General features: G+C 53.8%; 1 protein-coding gene across 11 annotated transcripts in view; it reads left to right on the top strand.

Annotated features, from left to right (window-relative positions):
• Positions 1-10,679, top strand: part of ILF3 (interleukin enhancer binding factor 3) — a 37,758-nt gene extending 27,079 nt beyond the window's left edge. For 2 of the 11 annotated variants that reach the window (XM_063615990.1, XM_063615989.1), the window contains 13 exons: positions 612-723; positions 1,142-1,239; positions 1,814-1,925; positions 2,014-2,124; positions 2,789-2,988; positions 3,350-3,517; positions 3,949-4,074; positions 4,178-4,354; positions 4,448-4,604; positions 4,732-4,785; positions 8,177-8,539; positions 9,382-9,510; positions 10,009-10,679. In XM_063615990.1, coding sequence (XP_063472060.1) covers positions 612-723; positions 1,142-1,239; positions 1,814-1,925; positions 2,014-2,124; positions 2,789-2,988; positions 3,350-3,517; positions 3,949-4,074; positions 4,178-4,354; positions 4,448-4,604; positions 4,732-4,785; positions 8,177-8,539; positions 9,382-9,510; positions 10,009-10,142 — 1,941 coding nt within the window. In that variant the 3' untranslated portion in view covers positions 10,143-10,679. Of the gene's footprint in view, positions 1-611; positions 724-1,141; positions 1,240-1,813; positions 1,926-2,013; positions 2,125-2,788; positions 2,989-3,349; positions 3,518-3,936; positions 4,075-4,177; positions 4,355-4,447; positions 4,605-4,731; positions 4,786-5,235; positions 6,595-8,176; positions 8,540-9,381; positions 9,511-10,008 lie in introns of those variants that run through there. The other 9 variants (XM_055238488.2, XM_055238487.2, XM_063615991.1 and 6 more) reach the window with 8 other exon arrangements.
• Positions 10,680-21,806: the final 11,127 nt, after the last annotated feature.

The following is a 21,806-nucleotide window of genomic DNA, read 5'->3' on the forward strand; positions in this document are numbered from 1 at the left end:
TGTTGCTGTGGCTACTAGGGGGTGGTATGTGCAGTCTCTTGGATATCCCAGGAACACTTGATGGTCACGGGGCAGGAGTGCCCCCTTGACGTGTGGCTGGTGTGTACTCTCCGGAGTTGCCTGTGGAGCTGCTCCTGCTTTCCACACCTAGAGTTGGGGTTGGGGCAGTGCGGGTTGGGGCCCTCTGCACGGGTTGCACAGCTCAATCCCAGGAGGGGGCTGAGCAGGAGGTGGGAATGATCCCTCTTGGAAGGTTTGTAGATGCTCTCAGGCAGGACCAGTTCTTGCCAGTTGCCCCCCTTTTTTTTCAGCTTGCAGTTGGGGTGGTTTTTATGTTTGTAAATAAATGGTTAGATTTTAAGTATGAGGTACTACATTATAACCTTAGCTTGGTCTCTGAGCTCACACAGCCTGCAGGATGTCATGTCTGGTCCTTGAAGTCCCCTGTCCTAGGTGCCCTGGCTCAGACTTAGCCCTGAGGCTTTGACTTTACTCGACTGGATGGCTATGAGTCCCACGTGTGCTCCGAACCACTCATGCAGTGACAGCTCCCTAGTGGTGGCCAGCCCCATCCTGTAGGCTCTTGACTCACTGTCCCTCTTCCCTTTCAGCCTCTTGAGCTCCTGTGTGAGAAATCCATCGGCACGGCCAACAGACCGATGGGTGCTGGCGAGGCCCTGCGGAGAGTGCTGGAGTGCCTGGCGTCGGGCATCGTGATGCCAGGTTGGGGCCTTGTGCTTTGCAGGTTGCAGGGAAAGGACAGGGTTCCAGGCCGCCTCCTGGCGGGTACACTGACTGGGTTAGGACAGCAGCAGCCCCATATCCACCCCCTAGAGCTGAAGCATGTGACTACCCTCTGGCACCATCATATCCAGCCCTGACCGGGTCCGCAGCCGTCATTCAGAGGGCGGATCCGGGGCAGTGGTGACCCACTCCCACGTGACTTTCTTGCTCTGAGACACTTGTGAATTATTTCTGTCAAGGGCTGGACGCCGAGTGGGTCACCGAGCTAGGCATGTTTTCCAGAGCTGGGTGTGGATGGGGCGCGGGGGGTAACACACCTAGTTCCCTCAGCCAGCACACCTCTTCAGAGATGCTAAAAGATAATCCTCTGCATATCTTCCTTGTTTCCTGCCTTCAGATGGTTCTGGCATTTATGACCCTTGTGAAAAAGAAGCCACTGATGCTATTGGGCATCTAGACAGACAGCAACGGGAAGATATCACACAGAGTGCGCAGGTATAGTCATCGCCATTGCCAACGTGCGCCCTGACCCAGTCTGTAATCACTGGCTTCCAGTTCCATTACTGGGTATTCCCAGGGTAGCCCCTGGACTCGTAGGCTCAGGTCGGGGACTGAAGGCAAAGGGATTGTGTCTGATACAGGGCGCCCCAATCTGGGCTGCTTCTTTCCCCTGGTGCCATGCGTGGTTGTCGTCTGCCCCCTCCCTTGGCTTGCTCGAGTGCCGTTTTCGGACACTCTGAGTGGCGCTGGGAGATGTGTTTGCTGTGCGGACTGCTCCAGGGGACCTTCCCCTGCAGGCCACCACATGGCTCCGTGTGGCAACCAGTCCCCAGGTTGGGGTCTCCTGTATTCCTCTGGAAGGGGGGTGGTCACAGGCTGGCCTTCCCCCACAGCAAGGCTGAGCTTGAGCAGTCAGGCTCTCCCCTGGCTGGTGGGGGACCCCTTGCTGTCGTAAGGGAGACCATTAGCAGCCCTTCAGCTCTGCCCCTCCTCAGAAGGCAGTAGTGAGTGCACACTCCATGGCCGGGAGCACAGGGCAGCTGAGTCAGATCCTCTTCCCCTTCTCCAGCACGCACTGCGGCTCGCTGCCTTCGGCCAGCTCCATAAAGTCCTGGGCATGGACCCTCTGCCTTCCAAGATGCCCAAGAAACCAAAGAATGAAAACCCAGTGGACTACACCGGTAAGCCCGCGACGGTTGCCTAATGGCTGGGGCTCCAGGAAGAGTCACCATCTGCATCGCCCAGCCATGCCCTGCTCTCTCCTTGCAGTTCAGATCCCACCAAGCACCACCTATGCCATTACGCCCATGAAACGCCCAATGGAGGAGGACGGGGAGGAGAAGTCGCCCAGCAAAAAGAAGAAGAAGATTCAGAAGAAAGGTACAGGCCGGGCGCGGTGGCTCACGCCTGTAATCCCAGCACTTTGGGAGGCCGAGGCGGGAGAATCGCTTGAGCTCAGGAGTTTTGAGACCACCAGTCTGGGCAACATGGCGAAACCCCGTCTCTACAAAAAATACAAAAATTAGCTGGGTGTGGTGGCGCACCTGTAGTGCCAGCTACTTGGGAGGCTGAGATGGGAGGATAGCTTGAGCCTAGGAGGCAGAGGTTGCAGTGAGCAACTGCACTCCAGCCTGGGCAACAGAGCGAGACCGTGCTTAAAATCAGTGTTGAAAAATTTTAGAAGCTAAATAGGTAAAAAAGCAGGAAGGTGCAGACCTCCGCTAGTGCTGCTGCTTTATCCATCTGGTCCTGTGAAGGCTCACCCGGAAGCTATGGGACGCCTGCTTTTGTTTGATTTTTCTCACTTGTGATTTCTGAGTCCTTTTAACAATGATGAAGCATGATTGGGGATGTGGAAGATAAGTAGGATGGTGGTGCTACAGCTGGAGGCCACAGAAGTGCAAGCTGGGCTCAGTTTGTGTGGCTGCCCCACCCACTGTGTTACGCCACAGAGGCAGCCCTGGGGGTTAGGATTGGCAGAGCTCTCTCTCGTGGAGACCTGCCATCGTGCTGATCCAGAGCCACCTTGCTATTCTCTCTGTAGAGGAGAAGGCAGAGCCCCCCCAAGCTATGAATGCCCTGATGCGGTTGAACCAGCTGAAGCCAGGGCTGCAGTACAAGCTGGTGTCCCAGACTGGGCCCGTCCATGCCCCCATCTTTACCATGTCTGTGGAGGTTGATGGCAATTCATTCGAGGCCTCTGGGCCCTCCAAAAAGACGGCCAAGCTGCATGTGGCCGTTAAGGTAAGTGTGGCCAGCGTCACTGTCTTCCAATGGTAGAAACATGGTCTTTGTTTTGGGCCCCTTCTGAGCCATTGTCTCTCAGGGAGGGCATATAGATCCTAAAAACACACATGGTTAGATGGCGAGTATTTGCCAAGTCACATGTGGCAAGAACGCCTTCCCACTGTGGCTGGCAGGCAGAGGGGTCCCCAAACATGATTGGGTCATTAGGGCCTCCTGGGAGCAGGAGCTGAAAGGAAACAGCCCTCCTCCAGATGGCTTCCCGGGTGGGTGCCTGTAGGCCATGGGGAGGCCCTGCATGCATGGCTCCTGGGCTGAGCCCTGCTTCACTGGGACCTTGGGGGTCTTGCCACCTCCGCAGGTGTTACAGGACATGGGCTTGCCGACGGGTGCTGAAGGCAGGGACTCGAGCAAGGGGGAGGACTCGGCTGAGGAGACCGAGGCGAAGCCAGCAGTGGTGGCCCCCGCCCCAGTGGTAGAAGCTGTCTCCACCCCTAGTGCGGCCTTTCCCTCAGATGCCACTGCCGAGGTGAGCACATGGTAGGCGTTGGGAGTGACTGCCTGGACAGAGCAGGCAGCCATGTGTCCTGTCAGTGAGGTGGTTACTGGTCCTTGTTAATTTGCCCCAAAAAGGGGACCTTTCAGGCCAGAAGTCCGCACAGGAAGCTGGGTGCTGCCCTCTGAGCCGTGTCGGGGAGGGCTTTGTGGATGCTGTCTCAGCATCCTAGGCTACACTGGGGTGGCCCTGGGTTGAGAACGTGCTGTTCAGACGGGAGGCACAGGGAGGGGGGCACATTGCTGGAAGGCCCTCACTAGAGTCAGTGGAGACTCTGGCAAGGGCTGGCAGTGTATGAAGAGCAGAGGCCCCGCCTCAGTCCTGCCGCTCCTCCCATGTGGCTGGAATGCCCATAGCTGAGTTTGTCGGCCTTCTTTTCTGTTTTCCCTGAGAACGTAAAACAGCAGGGGCCGATCCTGACAAAGCACGGCAAGAACCCAGTGATGGAGCTGAACGAGAAGAGGCGTGGGCTCAAGTACGAGCTCATCTCCGAGACTGGGGGCAGCCACGACAAGCGCTTCGTCATGGAGGTGCGCGGCCTGGAGCTGCCTGCTGGGGCAGTCCCATGGGGAGGCCTGGGGTCCCCCTGCCCCTGGAAGGAGGCACTGAGTCATCTCCATTTGCACTTTCCAGGTCGAAGTGGATGGACAGAAGTTCCAAGGTGCTGGTTCCAACAAAAAGGTGGCGAAGGCCTACGCTGCTCTTGCTGCCCTAGAAAAGCTTTTCCCTGACACCCCTCTCGCCCTTGATGCCAACAAAAAGAAGAGAGCCCCAGTACCCGTCAGAGGGGGACCGAAATTTGCTGCTAAGGTGAGCAGTGGCCCTTGAACCTCCTGGCCCGGGCATGGGTTCTTCTGCAATGTGAGCACGAAGGGAATGTCACTTCCCTGTGTTCTCTTCTAGCCACATAACCCTGGCTTCGGCATGGGAGGCCCCATGCACAACGAAGTGCCCCCACCCCCCAACCTTCGAGGGCGGGGAAGAGGCGGGAACATCCGGGGACGAGGGCGCGGGCGAGGATTTGGTGGCGCCAACCATGGAGGCTACATGAATGCTGCCGGTAAGGGCCCTCATACTGCACTGTCCCCGCCTTCCCCACGTGCATGCTCTGGGAACAGGTGTGTGGGGCTCCTGGGGTGGGCCGGAGACACTGCTGGACCCCGGTAACCCTGTCTTTGCCTTTCCAGGCGCTGGATATGGAAGCTATGGGTACGGAGGCAACTCGGCAACAGCAGGCTACAGTAAGTGTGCGTTTCTGTCTGTCTGACCTGGGAAGCAGCCGCAGTGTAGCTTCTGGGCCTGAGTTAGCAAAGGGTGGCCAGAGCAGCCTCGAGGAGGCTGTAGAAGGGGCACACACCTTTTTGCGGTGATTAGGTCAGATGGCCCTCGACCCCCCCCCCCCCCAACCCCGGCCCCACAGTGGGATTGATTGTGTTAACACACAAACTCGTGTAACTGCAAAGTTCCTTAAAAGTTAGAATTTTAAATTTCTCTGCTTTAAGCCATGCGAAGCACCAATCTTGTGAATACGCTTTTCCGGCCAGTGCACAGCTCTTGTCTTGAGAAGGAGCCTTCATTGGGGGGTTACAGGAGCAGAGAAATCTAAAACATGAATTTCAAATGTGGCGCTCTGTGCCCTTTTTCAAAAGAATTCTAATTTCTTCTCTCTGCTCTGTCTCCCCCTTTTGTAGGTGACTTTTTCACAGACTGCTACGGCTATCATGATTTTGGGTCTTCCTAGAGCGTCTAAAAGTATTGCACACAAAATCAACTTTTTACTCCAATTTCCTCCAACTCCAAAACCCAAAGTGTCCGTGCTGTGTCCCTGTGCTTCACTGGGTTTCTCAACCGTGGCTTTTCACCGCAGCTTGTCTGAAACTCTTAGCCTGCAGAATTTAAGACAATGGCAGTTTTTATCGTGATTTGCCTTTGAACTTGGTCCTATTGAAGTTCACAATAAGTGGAAAACAATTTTTTCAGAGAATGTATTTTTGTGCAGAATTGCACAGAATTCTAGAGACAGCGTTGTTCGGCATCAAGGCAAAAGCCCACCTTTGCTTTTTATGGAAAGCATTACTTTATTTAAAGAGACAGACAATGACGCATTTTAATCTACCTTTGTCTTAATTTACAGCAGGTTTTGTATGAATTTTTAACCTTTTAACAAACTCCCAAATCTGGTTGATGCCTTTGACAGTGATGAAAACGATTTCACCACATCTGAATCCAGAGAAACCGGCTTTTTTTCTTATTACGAGCATGTTAAAACGTTGGAAACATGTGGGGAATTGTATATTGCGCTGAATTAACTTCTCCCGCCTCTTGTAATGCTCTGGTGGGTTCTTGTTTGGGAATGCAATATTTTGTGGCTGGTTTAGCTAGAGAGTGAACTCTCAAAGGTATCAAAACTGTGCTTCCATTATTAGTGCAAGAAACAGACAGGCTTTAAGGGGTAGATGACGTGAAATTTTGCAAGTCTTAATTACAGCTGCAGATGCATGGGATTCTGGGTTTTTTTGTTGCTTTTTAGTTTAATGGGACTTTGAAAGTAATTGAGGAGAAAGAACCGTGATGTTCCCTGCTTCTCCAGTAAAGGACTGGCTTTTGCTTGGGCAGAGGTGGTGCTGCTGGCTGTGCAGCTGCCACAGACTCCAAAGGCATAGAAGTTTCTGTCTGTGCAAACACACGGAGTCATTATGGCTCTTTACTGAGGCCCCTGTTTTCTGGCAGGTGCCTTCCTTGGAAACTGGTTTTGGCTCCGATCAGCGGTTCTTTTTGCAGCAGAGCCTGCATCTGTGTTGACTTGCAAGATTTTGTGTTATTCAGGCAAAAACTGGTCAAAATGGTTACTACATGATTTGTTCCCAGAGGTTTGAAACATTCAGTGAAACTTTTTAAAACTTTGATTGCATGATGTATTTTTTTTTTTTTTAGAAAGTTATTGTTTGAGAATAATGTCTTTTTATACCAGGAAAATAGTTATCCTGAATGACGTTGAAAACTCCTCCTACCCTTTATTTTTTTTTAATCAATACATGTGAAAGTAACAAGCCCTCGGCCCTTGCGTCTTCATTCATTCCCGGCTTCAGGCGGGGCGAGGTGGTGTGCTCAGTGCAGGACACTGGGGAAGCTGGGGCTGTGGGGCTGTGGGGTGTGGGTCCTGGTGGGGGGGTTCTGAAGATCCCATCCTCCCAGTCTCCTCGCTGAGCTGCCGCATGTTTGCTTTCTGGCATTGTGGGACACATCCTCCCCCTTGGTGTCTTGGCTTTGTGATGGCGGGCAAGGGAGGAGGCCTGCCTGAAGAACACAAACTGAAGGTTGCAGATAGTTCTGTCCACGTTGTCATGCAGGCAGCCCACCACACCAGCGTGGGGTACACATCTCCAGTGGGTGGAGGCACGTGAGGACTCCCAGTTATCCCACCCCGGAGGCGGTGGGCCCTTAGTGTCCTCAATCTGGGAAGGAAGGACAGGCAGCGTGGGAGCCTCCCCTTCCCTCCCACCCACCCTGGGCCTGGAGGTCTGGGCAGCCTGACTGGGCAAAGGTGGCTGCATTCACAAGCTCACCCGCTCTGAGAGCCCAGGAACTCAGCTGCGCCTGCTGAGCACTTGGGCGTTGGCCAGCTTGGCTGGAGAGCCACCACCATGACCCAGCCTCCCGCCTCACCCACCCTCTGAGCCTTCCCACACCCACTGTGGAGACCCCCTGTGTGGGGCTCCCTTGCAAGGCTTAGGGTGCAGCATTCCCTCAGCCAGTGCCGTCCCCTTTGTTCCACTCGAGCCTCTGGCGGGGCCGTGTATTGACAAACCTAGTGATCAGAAGTGGGGGTCTCACTGCTGCATTTTCACCTTGCGGCTGAGAATGTAGTGGCTGCACTGCACACTCTCAGCTCTTCTGCTCAGCCCCACCTGCGCCCAGCAGCTGTGCTGGGGATAAGGAAGGGGCCTCGGGGGTCATTAGGGCTGTAGGTCTAGGCCTCACCCGGCTTTCCTGCCCGAGCCGTGGACAGTGCCCTCCACCAGCCAGGCTGGGGCTTACTCACATCCTGAGTCACATGCTTGCATGAGTATCGCAAGGGAGGTGCCTGCATCATTGACTGAGTCTCGATTTGTCTTCCAAGAACCAAACCAGCTCAGACCAGTTGGTCGTCTCAGGATGATGACGGTCCAGGGGCCTCTTTAAACAGCATCTTTTAGGGGCCTCCAGGCCTGTGCCTGTGGAGCCTGTTCCCAGCATAGCAGGGAGGAGGGCGGTGGCCACTGCTTCTCTGGGGCTTTGCTTTTCCTGTCACCATTGGGGATCTCTGGGTAGCCGTCAGCTAGCTATGAATGTCCTCCCGCACTCGGAGTCCATCTCATTGTAATGTTGACATCGGCTGCAAAAGCTGCTGGCGCGTGCTGCTTGGCAAAGCCCCATTGTTGTCATCAGCTGCTGGGTGAGTGGAGCTGAAGGCTGGGCCAGCCCAAACGGCTGTGCTAAGGACTGGAGCCACTGCTCTTCTCCCTCCTTGTCCTGCTGCCTCTGACCCAGGCTTGTGGGTCAGCCTTCAGGGCCCATGGCTGCCGCCTGCCCTTCCCTCCCTTCCCCCTGCCCTTTCCCGTCCTCCACCTGACCCACTGCCTCCCTGTTTAGGTCAGTTCTACAGCAACGGAGGGCATTCTGGGAATGCCGGTGGCGGTGGCGGCGGGGGCGGTGGTGGCTCCTCCGGCTATGGCTCCTACTACCAAGGTGACAACTACAACTCACCGGTGCCCCCAAAACACGCTGGGAAGAAGCAGCCGCACGGGGGCCAGCAGAAGCCCTCCTACGGCTCGGGCTACCAGTCCCACCAGGGCCAGCAGCAGTCCTACAACCAGAGCCCCTACAGCAACTATGGCCCTCCACAGGGCAAGCAGAAAGGCTATAACCATGGACAAGGCAGCTACTCCTACTCGAACTCCTACAACTCTCCCGGGGGCGGGGGCGGATCCGACTACAACTACGAGAGCAAATTCAGTGAGTTGGCTTCCAGAGCCCCTCAGCCGGGCCAGGGTCCAGGCCCCAGCAGTGCAGCCCACGGAGTGGCAGAAGCTCGGCACTGCCCGGACCTCTGGTTGAGGGCCTTAGGAGGAGGACAAGTGGTGCTGGCTGCGGGCGGGTGCTAGGAAGATGGGGCGTGGGGCCTCATGGTGCCGTCTCCGCCACTCTCTCTGGTGTGTTCTCCGAAGGCAGGGTAGCTGAGGCCTCTGTCTCGAGGCCCTGGCTGTGGGTGAGGCTGCAAGGTGACTTCCTGGGACTTGCTCTAGAGAGTTTTGCATCCAGCCCCTGCAAGAGCCTGACCTCTCCGCCACCGCCTTTCCGCTTCCTCATGCGCAGACCCAGCAGGCCCGGGCTGTACCAGTGACCCAGTGGGGCTGATTAGGTGTGTCCTTGGGACCCAGCAGCTGTCAGCAGCAGGCCAGGGACTTGACAGAGGCTGTGCTGGTGGGTCAGAAGGGGGTGCCATGTGTCTGGTGCTGCTGGCTGAGGAGAGGCGGCTGCTGGGGTCTCGAGTACTTCCTCAGCTGCCGCTGGGAAGTTTGGGCTGCAGGAGCAGATGGGAAGGCATCCCAGAGCAAGGCTTTGGAGCTTGGCGACCAGCCCAGCCCAGGGCCAGGTGACCCTGCAGGGCTCCAGCTGGCCCCTGGTACTTACCTGATGGGCTGATGTGCGACATTGAAGCAGGCAGGCAGAAGAGTTAAGAGGCCCAGGGTCTGGGCCAGGGGCAGGCCGTGTCTGAGGTGCACCACAAGGCCCCTGGGCTGCCCCAGGTGTGTCTTTCCTGGGGCCCCTTAACCGTCCTGTCTTCTCTCCCCCAGACTACAGTGGTAGTGGAGGCCGAAGCGGCGGGAACAGCTACGGCTCAGGCGGGGCATCCTACAACCCAGGGTCACACGGGGGCTACGGCGGAGGTTCTGGGGGCGGCTCCTCATACCAAGGCAAACAAGGTGGGCCTGGAGCCCCTGGTGGCAAAGCATGGGGGGCCTGGCAGCTGCTGTGAAGCGGGATGTGGACCTGGTGGGAGCAGACAGCAGCGTGGGCAGGGCTGTAGTGGCAGGTGGGCCCTGTGAGAACATGCACTCGGGTGCACTGGCAGCTGCTAAGGCTTTCGGGAGCAGCGGGAGAGCCAGCAGTGTCCCCACGCTTAACCCTTGGTACCTGTGTGAAATGTGGGTGACACCAAGGCCAAATAGCTGTTCCCCCGGTTCTGGCCAGTAGCTCAGCCTTGGGCTCAGGTAGCTTCCCCCAGAAACAAGGGTCACAGTGGTCCCACCTCTGAGTTTTGGTGCCAGCCTGATCCAGTGATGTGTGGTAGGTAGGCAGAGCTGCACAGGAGCCCACAAGTCTTGCCCACCTGCATCCTGGCCGAGGCTTGGGTGTGGGCTGCCTAACTTGAGCCCCGCTGGCTGGGCCCCTCGGCTCTAACCCACCACTCTCTCTCCTAGGAGGCTACTCACAGTCGAACTACAACTCCCCGGGGTCCGGCCAGAACTACAGTGGCCCTCCCAGCTCCTACCAGTCCTCACAAGGCGGCTATGGCAGAAACGCAGACCACAGCATGAACTACCAGTACAGATAAGCCCCCGCGGGGCGGAGATTTCTACCTTCTGCACTTACTCCCCATCAGAAGATCGAGTTTTCTGCATCACAGTTAACATGTCAGCTGGCCCTCCAGGCCCCCGCCCCCACCCCGTCCACGTTGCTGTGTTGTGAGGTGCAGCGGGTCACCCTGTGGCCCGTCCTGTGACCCATATTTAGCCGTGTTTGGGACTCCGTGTCTTCAATGGTTTGTTAGTTGCCATTACAACTTTGTCTGGGTAGAGTTTTTGAGTTCTTGCAGTTCAGTATCCCTCTGTCTATTCACACTTCGTGTTAGTGGTAACTCAGTTTGTCTTTAAATAGTTACGGAAGGGATACGTCATTTGTTAATGCTTTTGTGAAGTGAGTTAAACAAGCTTTCTGTATTTTAATGCTTTAGTGTTTCAGTTTTATAAGTGAAGATTTTATTTTAAAAACCAGTGGGAAAGAGTGGGGGGTTTCTTTTTATGTCTGGGTCATTCAGGCAGTACATCTGAATTAAGCTGAATGTAGACAAATAAAGAGAAACAAAACTGCACCCGTCTTAGGCCTGGGTGTCTGACCCACCAGCAGTGCAATGGGCAGGTTTCCCCGCTCTATTCCTGCTCTTGGGAAAGCAGGGTGGGCCATCAGGATGGTCCCTGGTCCTTAGAGAGGGTCCAGTTCCAGGCTTGTAGACATTTTACTCATGCTCAGCGAAGGCTTTTTCCTGGTCCCCTGGGCTGTGTAGACCCAGTGTCCCCCCAGGCTCCAGGCTCCCACCGTCTACAGAGGGGCTTACGGTGCCCATTTTGGTCTTGGGGAACCCATCACAAAATAGGCAGGCTTTTTCTGCTCCCTGATTCTGGTGTAGTTCTAAGTACACCAGTGATGTCCTCTGTAGGGGGCGTGCCTGTGGTGGAACACATAACCGAGTTACAAAAGAAAGGGCAGGTGAGGCCTGGTAACCCCAGCCATGGACTGTCAGTGGCTGGAGGAAGCTTCGTGTCTGTGCTGGAGCTGCAGCCTGCTTGCCATCTGGAGGCTCAATGGAGTGGGGAGTTGGGGTTCTCACACCAGCAGATTTCCCTAGAGTGTGATTCTCCCATCTGAGGCAATCTCGCCTCCCAGGGGAAATTTTGCAATGTTTGGAGGATGTTGTCACAGCTAGTAGCGGGTGCTCTGGGATCTAGTGGATAGACGCCAAGGATGCTGTCAAGCATACTATGCTGCCCAGAACAGTGGCCCATAGCACGGACCTGCCCTATCAAAATATCAGACGTGTGGAGGTGGAGACCCCACGCTACAGCAGCCCTTCTCAGCTCCACCCTGCCTGGGGAGGGAGGAGGAGCTCTGGTTTCAGGGCAGTGCTGGGATTGTCTTTCCCCAGCATCTGTGTCGGCAATCCGGGAAACTCTGTACTGGCCAAGCCTGGGACCACACATCTACAGAGATCCTGCCCTGCTGGCCTGAGCCCCAGGCCTTGGCCTCCTGTGCTTGGGTAACCATGGCCACTGGGAAAAGCGAGGACCATTTGTTACTTTCTTGGAGAGGTGAAAGAGGCAAAAGAACAAGTTGTGTGCTAGAAAACTTTTGAGGAATTCTCATTTGTGTTAGAGCAAAGGAGGTCCCAGATACCAAGTGGCCCCTCCCAGGAAAGGCTGGGAGAAGAGGTGACCTGGAGTACCCCGAGATCCCAGCAGCGCACACAGTGGAGGGATGAGGATGGATGGGTCCTACCCCCGATTTTGATGGGATGTGTTCATGTCCTGTCTCCTCTCCTGGACACATTAAGGGGTTGGGACAAGAAGAGACTCCTGTGAGATCAGCAGACCTTGTGTTTAAGGAGAGAATACCAGCCTGCAACACCCATGGAGAGGGACGCTTCCTGGCCCCACCTGCTAAATACCTCCAAACTCTGGGCAGGCGCCTGCATTCTCAACACAGGACTTTCCTTACAGTTTCCCAATCAGTGACCACCACCACGTTCAAGTTTCTGAATGCAGACCCACCACGAGGGATGGATGTCCGCCCTGCTGCAGATCTGCAGCACAGTAGGCACGTGTCTGGAGAGAACAGCTCCTGAGCACAGCACCCTTGGAGCCCTCACTCCGCTCACGGGCCTCACCAGTGCTGATGATGCCGTCATGCCGCTGGCCTGAGACAGTATTCCAGCTACAACAGGATGACACTGGGTTCAGGAATATGTGGCTATCAGCTTGAGCACTGACAGTGGCCTTTCAGGCTAGTTGCCTTCCAAACGCAGGTAGCCGATCTGCAGGAGGGCCTACAAACGGGCTCAGCAAGAGCTGGGCAACAGCTGGCTTGTGAAATGAGACACCTTGACCAATAAGCTTTGGGTGGACGGTGTCCTACATGTTCAATGGAGGCCACCAGGAGCATCCATGAGCGGGGAAGGGGTCCACACCCTTATATGGCGAGTTGATACAATGGGGTGCTTGGTGGATGGGCCACGGAGGTCCGTGAGCGGGAACTGGGCACATGCCATCCCAGAGGGCTCAGGATGCCCCAGGAAGGAAAGAAGGGCAACAGACTACATGATTGGATGTGTGTGGTTGACTGGGATGAAGTTGGGGGGAGGGGCAGGGCCTTGCAGGGGATTGGTACTGATCCCAGGGAGGGAGTGTTGGGGCTTGATGAACTAGGATGAAAGGAGGCCTCTGAGCCATAACAAGGGGCACATCCAGGATTTCCGCCACCCTGAATTTAGTAGAGCTAGTAGGCCCTGGTTGTCACTCTGGGCAGGGATGCCGTCAGCCTTGAGGGTCGCCACCCACCTGTGTGTTGCCCTTTGTCTTGGCAGGGAAGCATACACCCCTTATCTCACCACCAGCCTTGCTTGTGTAGTCAGCAGGGCTGGCCCTGCCCTGAGGACTCACTGCATGTACCCGGACCCCTAGGCCTGGCCTTTGCAGCATAGGTGGGAGCTTCTGGATTCCATCTGCACCTGTGAGCCCCATTCTGGCTGTGCACTGCGCGGGCCTGAGACCGCTGGATACAATGTTGGGCAACAACTCAGCGAGCCTGATGGCAGCCTCAGAGGCTCACTCTAACCCATCCCGGAATAAATGGAGACTTCATGTGTTCATTGTTTCATTCACTCAACATGCGTTCGTCCATTTTTTAAGAGAGACAGGATATTGTCCTGTCATCCAAGCTGAAGTGCAGTGGTATCATCGTAGCTCACTGCAGTCTTGAACCCCTGAGAGCTCAAGCGATCTTCCTGCCACAGCCTCTGGAGTAGCTGGGACTACAGGGCTGTGCCTCCATGACTGACTAATTTTCTTGTAGAGGTGGGTCGCCCAGCCTGGTCTTGAACTCCTGGCCTTAAGCAGCTCAGCTTCCCTATAGTGGCTGGTATGACAGGCAGTGCCACTGTGCCTTGCTGTCATGTTTATTATTGGGTGGTGATTACATGTCAAGTCTGGTGCTGGTTGGTGGAAACGCAGTGGTGAACCTGCTCCCAACCCACGTGGAGCTTCCAGGCACAAAGAGGGCTGTGTCACAGTGGGACAGGGAGTGCCTGTCAAGGCTTTCCCCAGGTGAGAAAGGATGGGTGAGTTGGACCCAAGACTGTTAGGAAGGGAAGGAGAGGCCAGGCAGAGGGAATAGCTTGAGCAAAAATTCAGCTGGGGGATGAGGATGGGCTTCAGGAAGCTGAAGTCAGGTGGGTAGAGCATTGTGGATGCAAAACAAAGGAATGCTGGGAAATGAGGCTGGAGGTCAGTGGGATCTTGAGGGCCCCCAAGTGGAGTGCCAGGCACAGGAGTTCTTGCCTTCTTTCTAAGGACAGTGGGGAGCCATGGATGGATTCTGACCTGGGAAGACTTCAGGCCCATTCAGGCTTCCCAAGAGTATTTATTTTTACTTATTTAGAGACGGAGTTTCGCTCCTGTTGCCTAGGCTGGAGTGCAATGGCGCGATCTCTGCTAACCACAACCTCCATCTCCCGGGTTCAAGCGAGTCGCCTCCTGCCTTAGCCTCCTGAGTAGCTGGGATTACAGGCATATGCCACCACGCCTGGCTAATTTTGTATTTTTAGTAGAGACAAGTTTTCTCCATGTTAGGCTGGTCTCGAACTCCCGGCCTCAGGTGATCCACCTGCCTCGGCCTCCCAGAGTGCTGGGATGACCGGTGTGAGCCACCACACCTGGCTTTTTTTTTTTTTTTTTTTTTTTTTTTTTTTTTTTGAGACGGAGTCTTGCTCTGTCACCCAGGCTGGAGTGCAGTGGCGCGATCTGGGCTCACTGCAAGCTCCGCCTCCCGGGTTCACGCCATTCTCCTGCCTCAGCCTCTGAAGGGGTGGTCTGCCCCTCCACACCTGTGGGTGCTTCTCGTTAGGTGGGACGAAAGACTTGAGAAAAGGAATAAGACACAGAGACAAAGTGTAGAGAAGGAAAAGCGGGGCCTAGGGGACCGGTGCTGTGCTTACAGAGGACCCACACCGGCACCGGCCTCTGAGTTCCTTTGGTATTTATTCACAATTATCTTTACCATCACCGGTGCTGTGCTTTGAGATGTATATGCGAACCTCTCCATAAACCTTTTAGCAGTATTGCTCCAGCAAGCCCCATCTTATTCCTAAAGGCGGTTTTCACAATTATCTTTACCATCACCGGTGCTGTGCTTTGAGATGTTCCATCGCCCAGGGACGGGCAGAAGACAAATGTTTTTCTTTTTCTCTAGATTAAAGAGAATGGTGATGACCTTTAACCATAAGCAGCCTTTAGGCACTTGTTTAACAAAACACATTCTGCACCACCCAAAATCCTTTTAACCTTAAGTCATCACAGCACATGTCTCTTGCAAGGACAAGGTTGGGGGTAGGGTCACAGATTAACAGCATCTCAAATACAGAACTAAATGGAGTCTCTTATGTCTACTTCCTTCTATATAGACACAGTAACAGGCTGATCTCTCTTTCTTTTCCCCACAAGCCTCTCCAAGTAGCTGGGACTACAGGCGCCCGCCACCACGCCCGGCTAATTTTTTTTTGTATTTTTAGTAGAGACGGGGTTTCACCGTGGTCTCGATCTCCTGACCTCGTGATCCGCCCGCCTCAGCCTCCCAAAGTGCTGGGATTACAAGTGTGAGCCACCGCGCCCGGCCACACCTGGCTGTAAGGCAGAGTCTTGCTCAGTCGCCAGGCTGGAGTGCAGTGGAGCGATCTCGGCTCACTGCAACCTCTGCCTCCCAGGTTCAAGCGATTCTCCTGCCTCAGCCTTCTGAGAAGCGGTAGCTACAGGTGTGCGCCACCATGCCCAGCTAACTTTCGATTGAGACAGAGTCTTGCCCTATCACCCAGGCTGGAGTGCAGTGGCGCGATCTCTGCTTACTGCAACCGCCGCTTCCTGGGTTCAAGTGATTGTCCTGACTCAACCTCCCTAGTAGCTGGGATTACAGGTGCGCACCATGTCCGGGTTTTTTTTTTTTTTTTTTTTTTTTTTTTTTTTTTTTTTTTTGAGACAGTCTCACTCTGTCACCCAGACTGGAGTGCAGTGGCGTGATATCCGCTCACTGCAAGCTCCGTCTCCTGGGTTCACGCCGTTCTCTTGCCTCAGCCTCCCAATTAGCTGGGATTACAGGTGCCCGCCACCACGCCCGGCTAATGTTCTGTATTTTTAGTAGAGACAGGGTTTCACGTGTTAGCCAAGATGGTCTCGATCTCCTGACCTCGTGATCCGCCCGCCTCGGCCTCCCAAAGTGCTGGGATTACAGGAGTGAGCCACCGCGCCCAGCCAATTTTTTGTATTTTTAGTAGAGATGGGGTTTCGCGGTGCTGGCCAGGCTGGTCTCAAACTCCTGACCTTGTGACCCGCCCGCCTCCGCCTCCCAAAGTGCCTGGATTACAGGCGTGAGCCACACGGCGCCTGGCCTACAGGTTTTTGTTTTGTTTTGTTTTTGAGACAGTCTCTCGCTCTGTTGCCCAGGCTGGAGTGCAGTGGAGTGATCTCGGCCCACTGCAATCTGCATCCCGGGTTCAAGCTATTCTCCTGCCTCATCCTTCCGAGTAGCTGAGATTACAGGCGCCCGCCATTATGTCTGGCTAATTTTTGGATTTTTAGTAGAGACGGGGTTTCACCATGTTGGCCAGGCTGGTCTTGAACTGACCTTGTGATTCGCCTGCCTCAGCCTACCAAAGTGCTGAGATTGCAGGCGTGAGCCACCGCGCCCAGCTGAAACTATTTTTTAGACAGAGTCTCGGTCTGGTGTGCAGTGGTGCCATCATGGCTCACTCATCCTCCTGAGTAGATATCTAGGACTACAGGTCACACTGCCTGGCTAATGTTTGTTTTTCTTCGTAGAGGCAGGGTCTCAGGTTGGTGTCCAATTCCTGGCCTCAAGCCATCCTTTCTTCGGCCTCACAAACTGTTGGAATTAACCGTTGTGAGCCACCGCGCCTCAGTACAGTTCTTTTGGTTGCTTAGCTGAGTAGGTGTATGAGAGAGGTGAGAATGGGGGCCCTGGAGACGACAAGAGGCTTGATTCTGGAACATCAGAGCTGAGGTTTACAGTGATTTTTGCGGCTGAGTCCACTGGTCTTGATAAAGGAAGAGTTCCCAGACTCAAGAGGGTTAAAAACCATATGTCAAAGAAAAGGGGCCCATCCTTCTCATTCTCAAGGAGACCAGCATTCTCTCCACGGAGTAGCCAAGAAGTCCATGACCTCCCAGGTCTTGGGCCAGTGCTTTTGTCTTCTCAAAAGATCTGGCGCCTAAGGTCATCTTGCTTGGCAACAGGGCAGTAGGTGGGTGGCAATGTCACAGAGGGACTGTCCCCACACGTCCGATGAATAAACTGGAGAAATCCTCCAGGCTACCGAGACGACCACCCGAACTCAGGACTCCAAGGACCCTTATTTCAGCAAAACCCCTAACTCTCCTCTCCTGAACGTTCTGTATTCCTCAGTCAGTGCTCAGAAGTCCGTATCCTGGACCCAGGACCTCAGCACCCGCTCCCTAAGCCCAACCATATAGTCCCCTGTTTGGGGGCTCCCCTGAGCATTCGCGGGCGATCCCAGAGAAGGCAAGTTTCGGAATCTGACATCCCCGGTCACGACCCTGGGATGCTGCGCAAGCCTCCATGTGAAGAGGGCGGAAACTGCCCCAGGCCTAGCCGCTGCAAACCACCGCTTCCAAACTTCCCGCCGGTCTCTAGGCTCCGGGTGCCCACCGCCACTTCCTTCCTTCCTTTGAGCAATCAACAAGCTCCAACTCCAGATGGGATTTCGCAGACCCCGCCCTGTGTATAAACTCTCTTCGTCCTGGGGTTGTCAACAATCTTTTTTTTTTTTTTTTTTGGCTTTTTATTTTTTTGGAGACGGAGTCTCACTGTCGCCCAGGCTGGAGTGCAGTGGCGCGATCTCCGCTCACTCACTGCAACCTCCGACTGCCTAGTTCAAACAATTCTCCCGCCTCAGCCTCCTGAGTAGCTGGGATTACCGGCAAGCGCCACCACGCCCGGCAACAAACTCTTCTAATTGGCCGGACTCGCAGGCCCCGCCCCCACACGGTGTGCCACTGCGTGGAGCGCGCCGCTCCTCATAGGGCGCTTGCGCAGGCTCCGCCCCCTGAGCGGCCGCTTTCCTGGTCTCCAGGCAACGCGTACGGCGCTGTCCACTGTGCTGAAGCCGCACACCAAGCGCCGCCTCTAGCGGCAGGCTCACGGCGCCCCCAGCTCTCCTAAGTGGGCGATGCCAACACCCTAAAGCAGGGACCACTAAGCCTCTGTTGCGCCCTATCCCCAGTTTATCTCTTGGTGATAGGTAGAGCCCACTTCCCTCCACGTTGGCTGAGAAAGCCTACCGTCCCATCCAGCTCGGAGGAAAGTCCAAGGCTTTCCACGATTTCATGCCGTCAACTCCACACCCTCATCCGCTCACCTCCAGCCACACTGACCTCCGCGCTCACGGCAGACAATCTAAACACATTCCCACCTCCAGGCCTTTGTTCTTAACTGTTCACGAGGCCTGGAATGCTCTCTCCGATTCGGCATGACTCCTCCATCCTCCTTTCAGGCTCAAATCCCACCTTCTCAGTGAGCCCAGCCCTGACTATCCTGTCCTACTGAACACATTGACCTCTCTATATATGTATGTATGTATATAATTTTATTTTTAGTTTTTTCGAGACAGGGTCTTGCTCTGTCGCCCAGGCCGGAGTGCAGTGGTGTGATCATAGCTCACTGCAGCCTCCACCTCCCGGGCTCAAGCTATCCCCCTGCCTCAGCCTCCCGAGTAGCTGGGACTACAGGTGTGCAGCACTGCGCCCGTATAATTTTTGTATTTTTAGTACAGACGGGGTTTTCGCCGTGTTGTCCAGGCTGGTCTCCATCTCCTGGGCTCAAGCGATCTACCTGCCTCAGCCTCCCAAAGTGCTGGAATTATAGGCGTGAGCCACTGCATCTGGACTAGAATATATTTGTTTAAGTGGGTGGATTAAGCCTCTTTTGATAATTGTTGAAGCTGGGTCATTGGTTACAAGGTGATAACTATGCAATTCTCTGTACGTTTGTCTATGCTTGAAAAGTGTGTAATAAAGAATGTTAGGTGGCACAGTGATCCCCAGGAGGGGCAGAGAACCAGCATCAGGGGCTACACGGCCAGTGGCAGTACCCCAACGCCAACCCCACACATAGCCTGATGTCACAATGACTAAGTACAGAGACTGTAGTTGATGCTACAAGGATTACTGTGACTAGACACCAGATGTGCAATCACCTATAAATTTCCTGGGTGTAGCTTCAGTTTTGACATAAACTGTTCTTATTTTCATGAATCTCTGTAGCATGGATGTAGCTGCCTCCAACTCCTGTCCCCAGTGTTTTCCAGCCCAAGGGCCTGTTTCTCCTTACCACTGGCTTTTTTTTTTTTTTTTTTTTTTTTGAGACGGACTTTCACTCTTCTTGCCCAGGCTGGAGTGCAATGGCACGATCTTGGATCACCGCAACCTCTGTCTCCCAGGTTCAAGCGATTCTCCTTCCTCAGTCTCCTTAGTAGCTGGGATTATAGGTATATGCCACCACGCCCGGCTAATTTTGTATTTTTAGTAGATATGGGGTTTCTCCATGTTGGCCAGGCTGGTCTTAAACTCCCGACCTCAGGTGATCCGGCCGCCTCAGCTTCCCAAAGTGCTGGGATTACAAGTGTTAGCCACCGAGCCCGGCCACCACCACTGGCTTTTGATCCAAATTGTGAATGTCAGAACCTGAGCCTTGTGCAGATTGGCTGCAGGGCAGGCTGGGAAAGTAACTGTCAATTATAACTTCTATGGAAAGGCAAGCTTAGCCTTAAAAGACATGACATTCTCTCAGTGCAGGGGCATATGAGGGGGGTCAGATGTTAGGTGGCCAAGAAAAGAAGAGGCTATACTAGCTTCAGAACAGCAAATCCAGGCAACCCTTAATCCAATCAGCCATCTATCCAATCATGGTGATTGCATTCTAAAATGCAGAGGATTCCTTCCAACATTCCAGAAGCTTTGGATAACCAAGAACTGCAAGCAGGTCAGAGCTCCAAGACAAGGTCACCCAGAAAGGAAAGAGACTCACATTGGATAAAATAATGAAATGCTGTTTTTGGAACCTAAACCACTGAGAGGCAACATCGGCTGCATACAGAAATTCCTTGAGGCTTAAAACAAAAAAACAAAAGAAAATTGATGACTGAGTCTCATCCCCATAGATTTATTTTTTTTAAAAGATGATCGGCCAGGTGCAGTGGATCATGCCTGTGATCCCAGCACTTTAGGAGACTGAGGCAGGTGGATCACCTGAGGTCAGGAGTTGGAGACCAACCTGGCCAACATTGCAAAACCCTGTCTTTACTAAAAATACAAAAAATTAGCTGGGTGTGGTGGTGGGCGCCTATAATCCCAGCTACTTTAGGAGGCTGAGGCAGGAGAATTGCTTGAACCCAGGAGGTGGAGGTTGCAGTGAGCCAAGATCGCGCCATTGCACTCTAGCCTGGGCGACTCTAATTTCTTGCCTCAAGCAATCTTCCTACTTCATCGTCCCAAAGTACATAAGCTACTCACCATAGATTTTAGTTTAAGTTGTCTGGGCATACAGATAGTTAAAAACTCCACAGGTAATTCTATGTGCAGCCAAGAGTGAAAAACAGTGGTTCTGAAACTTGAGCGGGCATCAGAATAACATAGAAAGCTTGGCAAGAAGCAGATTTAAACACATATTGGCCAGGCACTGTGGCAATCCTCCTGCTTCAGTCTCCCAAGTAGCTGGAATTATGGGTAATTTTTTAACTTTTTTTTTTTTTTTCCATGTTGCCCAGGCTGGTCTCTAACTCCTGGGCTCATATGATCCACCCACCTTGGCCTCCCAAAGTGCTGGAATTACAGGCGTGAGCCACCTCGCCTGGTAAACATTTTGAAAAATAGAAATATTAGCTGGGCACGGTGGCTCACACCTGTATCCCAGCACTTTGGGAGGCCTAGATGGGTGGATCACTTGAGGTCAGGAATTTGAGACCAGCCTGGCCATCATGTTGAAACCTCATCTGTACTGAAAACAAAAATTAGCCAGACGCGGTGGCTCACACCTGTAATCCCAGCACTTTGGGAGGCCAAGGTGAGCAGATCACCTGAAGTCAGGAGTTCAAGACCAGACTGGCCAACATGGAGAAACCCCGTCTCTACTAAAAATACAAAAAAATTAGCCAGGCGTGGTGGCGTATGCCTGTAGTCCCAGCTACTCAGGAGGCTGAGGCAGGAGAATGGCGTGGACCTGGGAGGCAGAGCTTTCAGTGAGCAGAGATTATGCTGCTGCACTCCAGCCTGGGCAGCAGAGCAAGACTCCGTCTCAAAAAAAAAAAAAAAAAAAATTAGCTGGGTGTGGCGGCAGGCACCTGTAATCCCAGTTGCTTGGGAGGCTGACGTAGGAGAATCGCTTGAACCTGGGAGGCAGAGGTTGCAGTGAGCTGAGACTGTGCCACTACACTCCAGCCTGGGCAACAGAGTGAGACTGTCTCAAAAAAAAAAGAAAAGAAAAGAAAGGATGAGTGTTGTAGACAAAGGCAGGTGCAAAGGCCCTGAGGTTGGCTTGCTGGTAGGCAGGGGTGTTTTCCAGGTGGGTTTTCCAGGTGTGGCCTTACTAAGGATGCCCCACCATCTGGGCAACTGGCATCCTTAGCCTTTCTGACAGGATAGGAGGCTTGAGGCTCCCTTAGACACCCTCTTGGCCAGAGTAGCTCAGTTTAAGACAATTGAAAGGACATCTTCTGGGACAATAGCGCTCTCTGCTGGCCAGGACAGATATCAGATCCAGTTATAATGATAACAATTACTATATAATATTGTATATCATTATTATCTTTTTTTTTAGGGCTTGGGCCTCACTCTGTTGCCCAATCTGGTGTACAGTAGCCCGATCATAGCTCACTGCAGCCTCCAACTCTTCAGCCTCAGCTTCTTGAGTAGCTGAGACTACAGGGGCGTGCCACTACACCCTGTTAATGTTTTTGTTTTGTTTTGTTTTTGTTTTTGTTTTTTGAGATGAAGTCTCGCTTTGTCGCCCAGGCTGGAGTGCAGTGGCGCGATCGCGGCTCAACCTCCGCCTCCCGGGTTCAAGCGATTCTTCTGCCTCAGCCTCCCGAGTAGCTGGGACTACAGGCGCGCACTCCCATGCCTGGCTAATTTTTGTATTTTTTTAG

The sequence above is a fragment of the Symphalangus syndactylus genome, chromosome 13, assembly GCF_028878055.3.
Source record: "Symphalangus syndactylus isolate Jambi chromosome 13, NHGRI_mSymSyn1-v2.1_pri, whole genome shotgun sequence".
In the NCBI taxonomy this organism is placed as follows: domain Eukaryota; kingdom Metazoa; phylum Chordata; class Mammalia; order Primates; family Hylobatidae; genus Symphalangus; species Symphalangus syndactylus.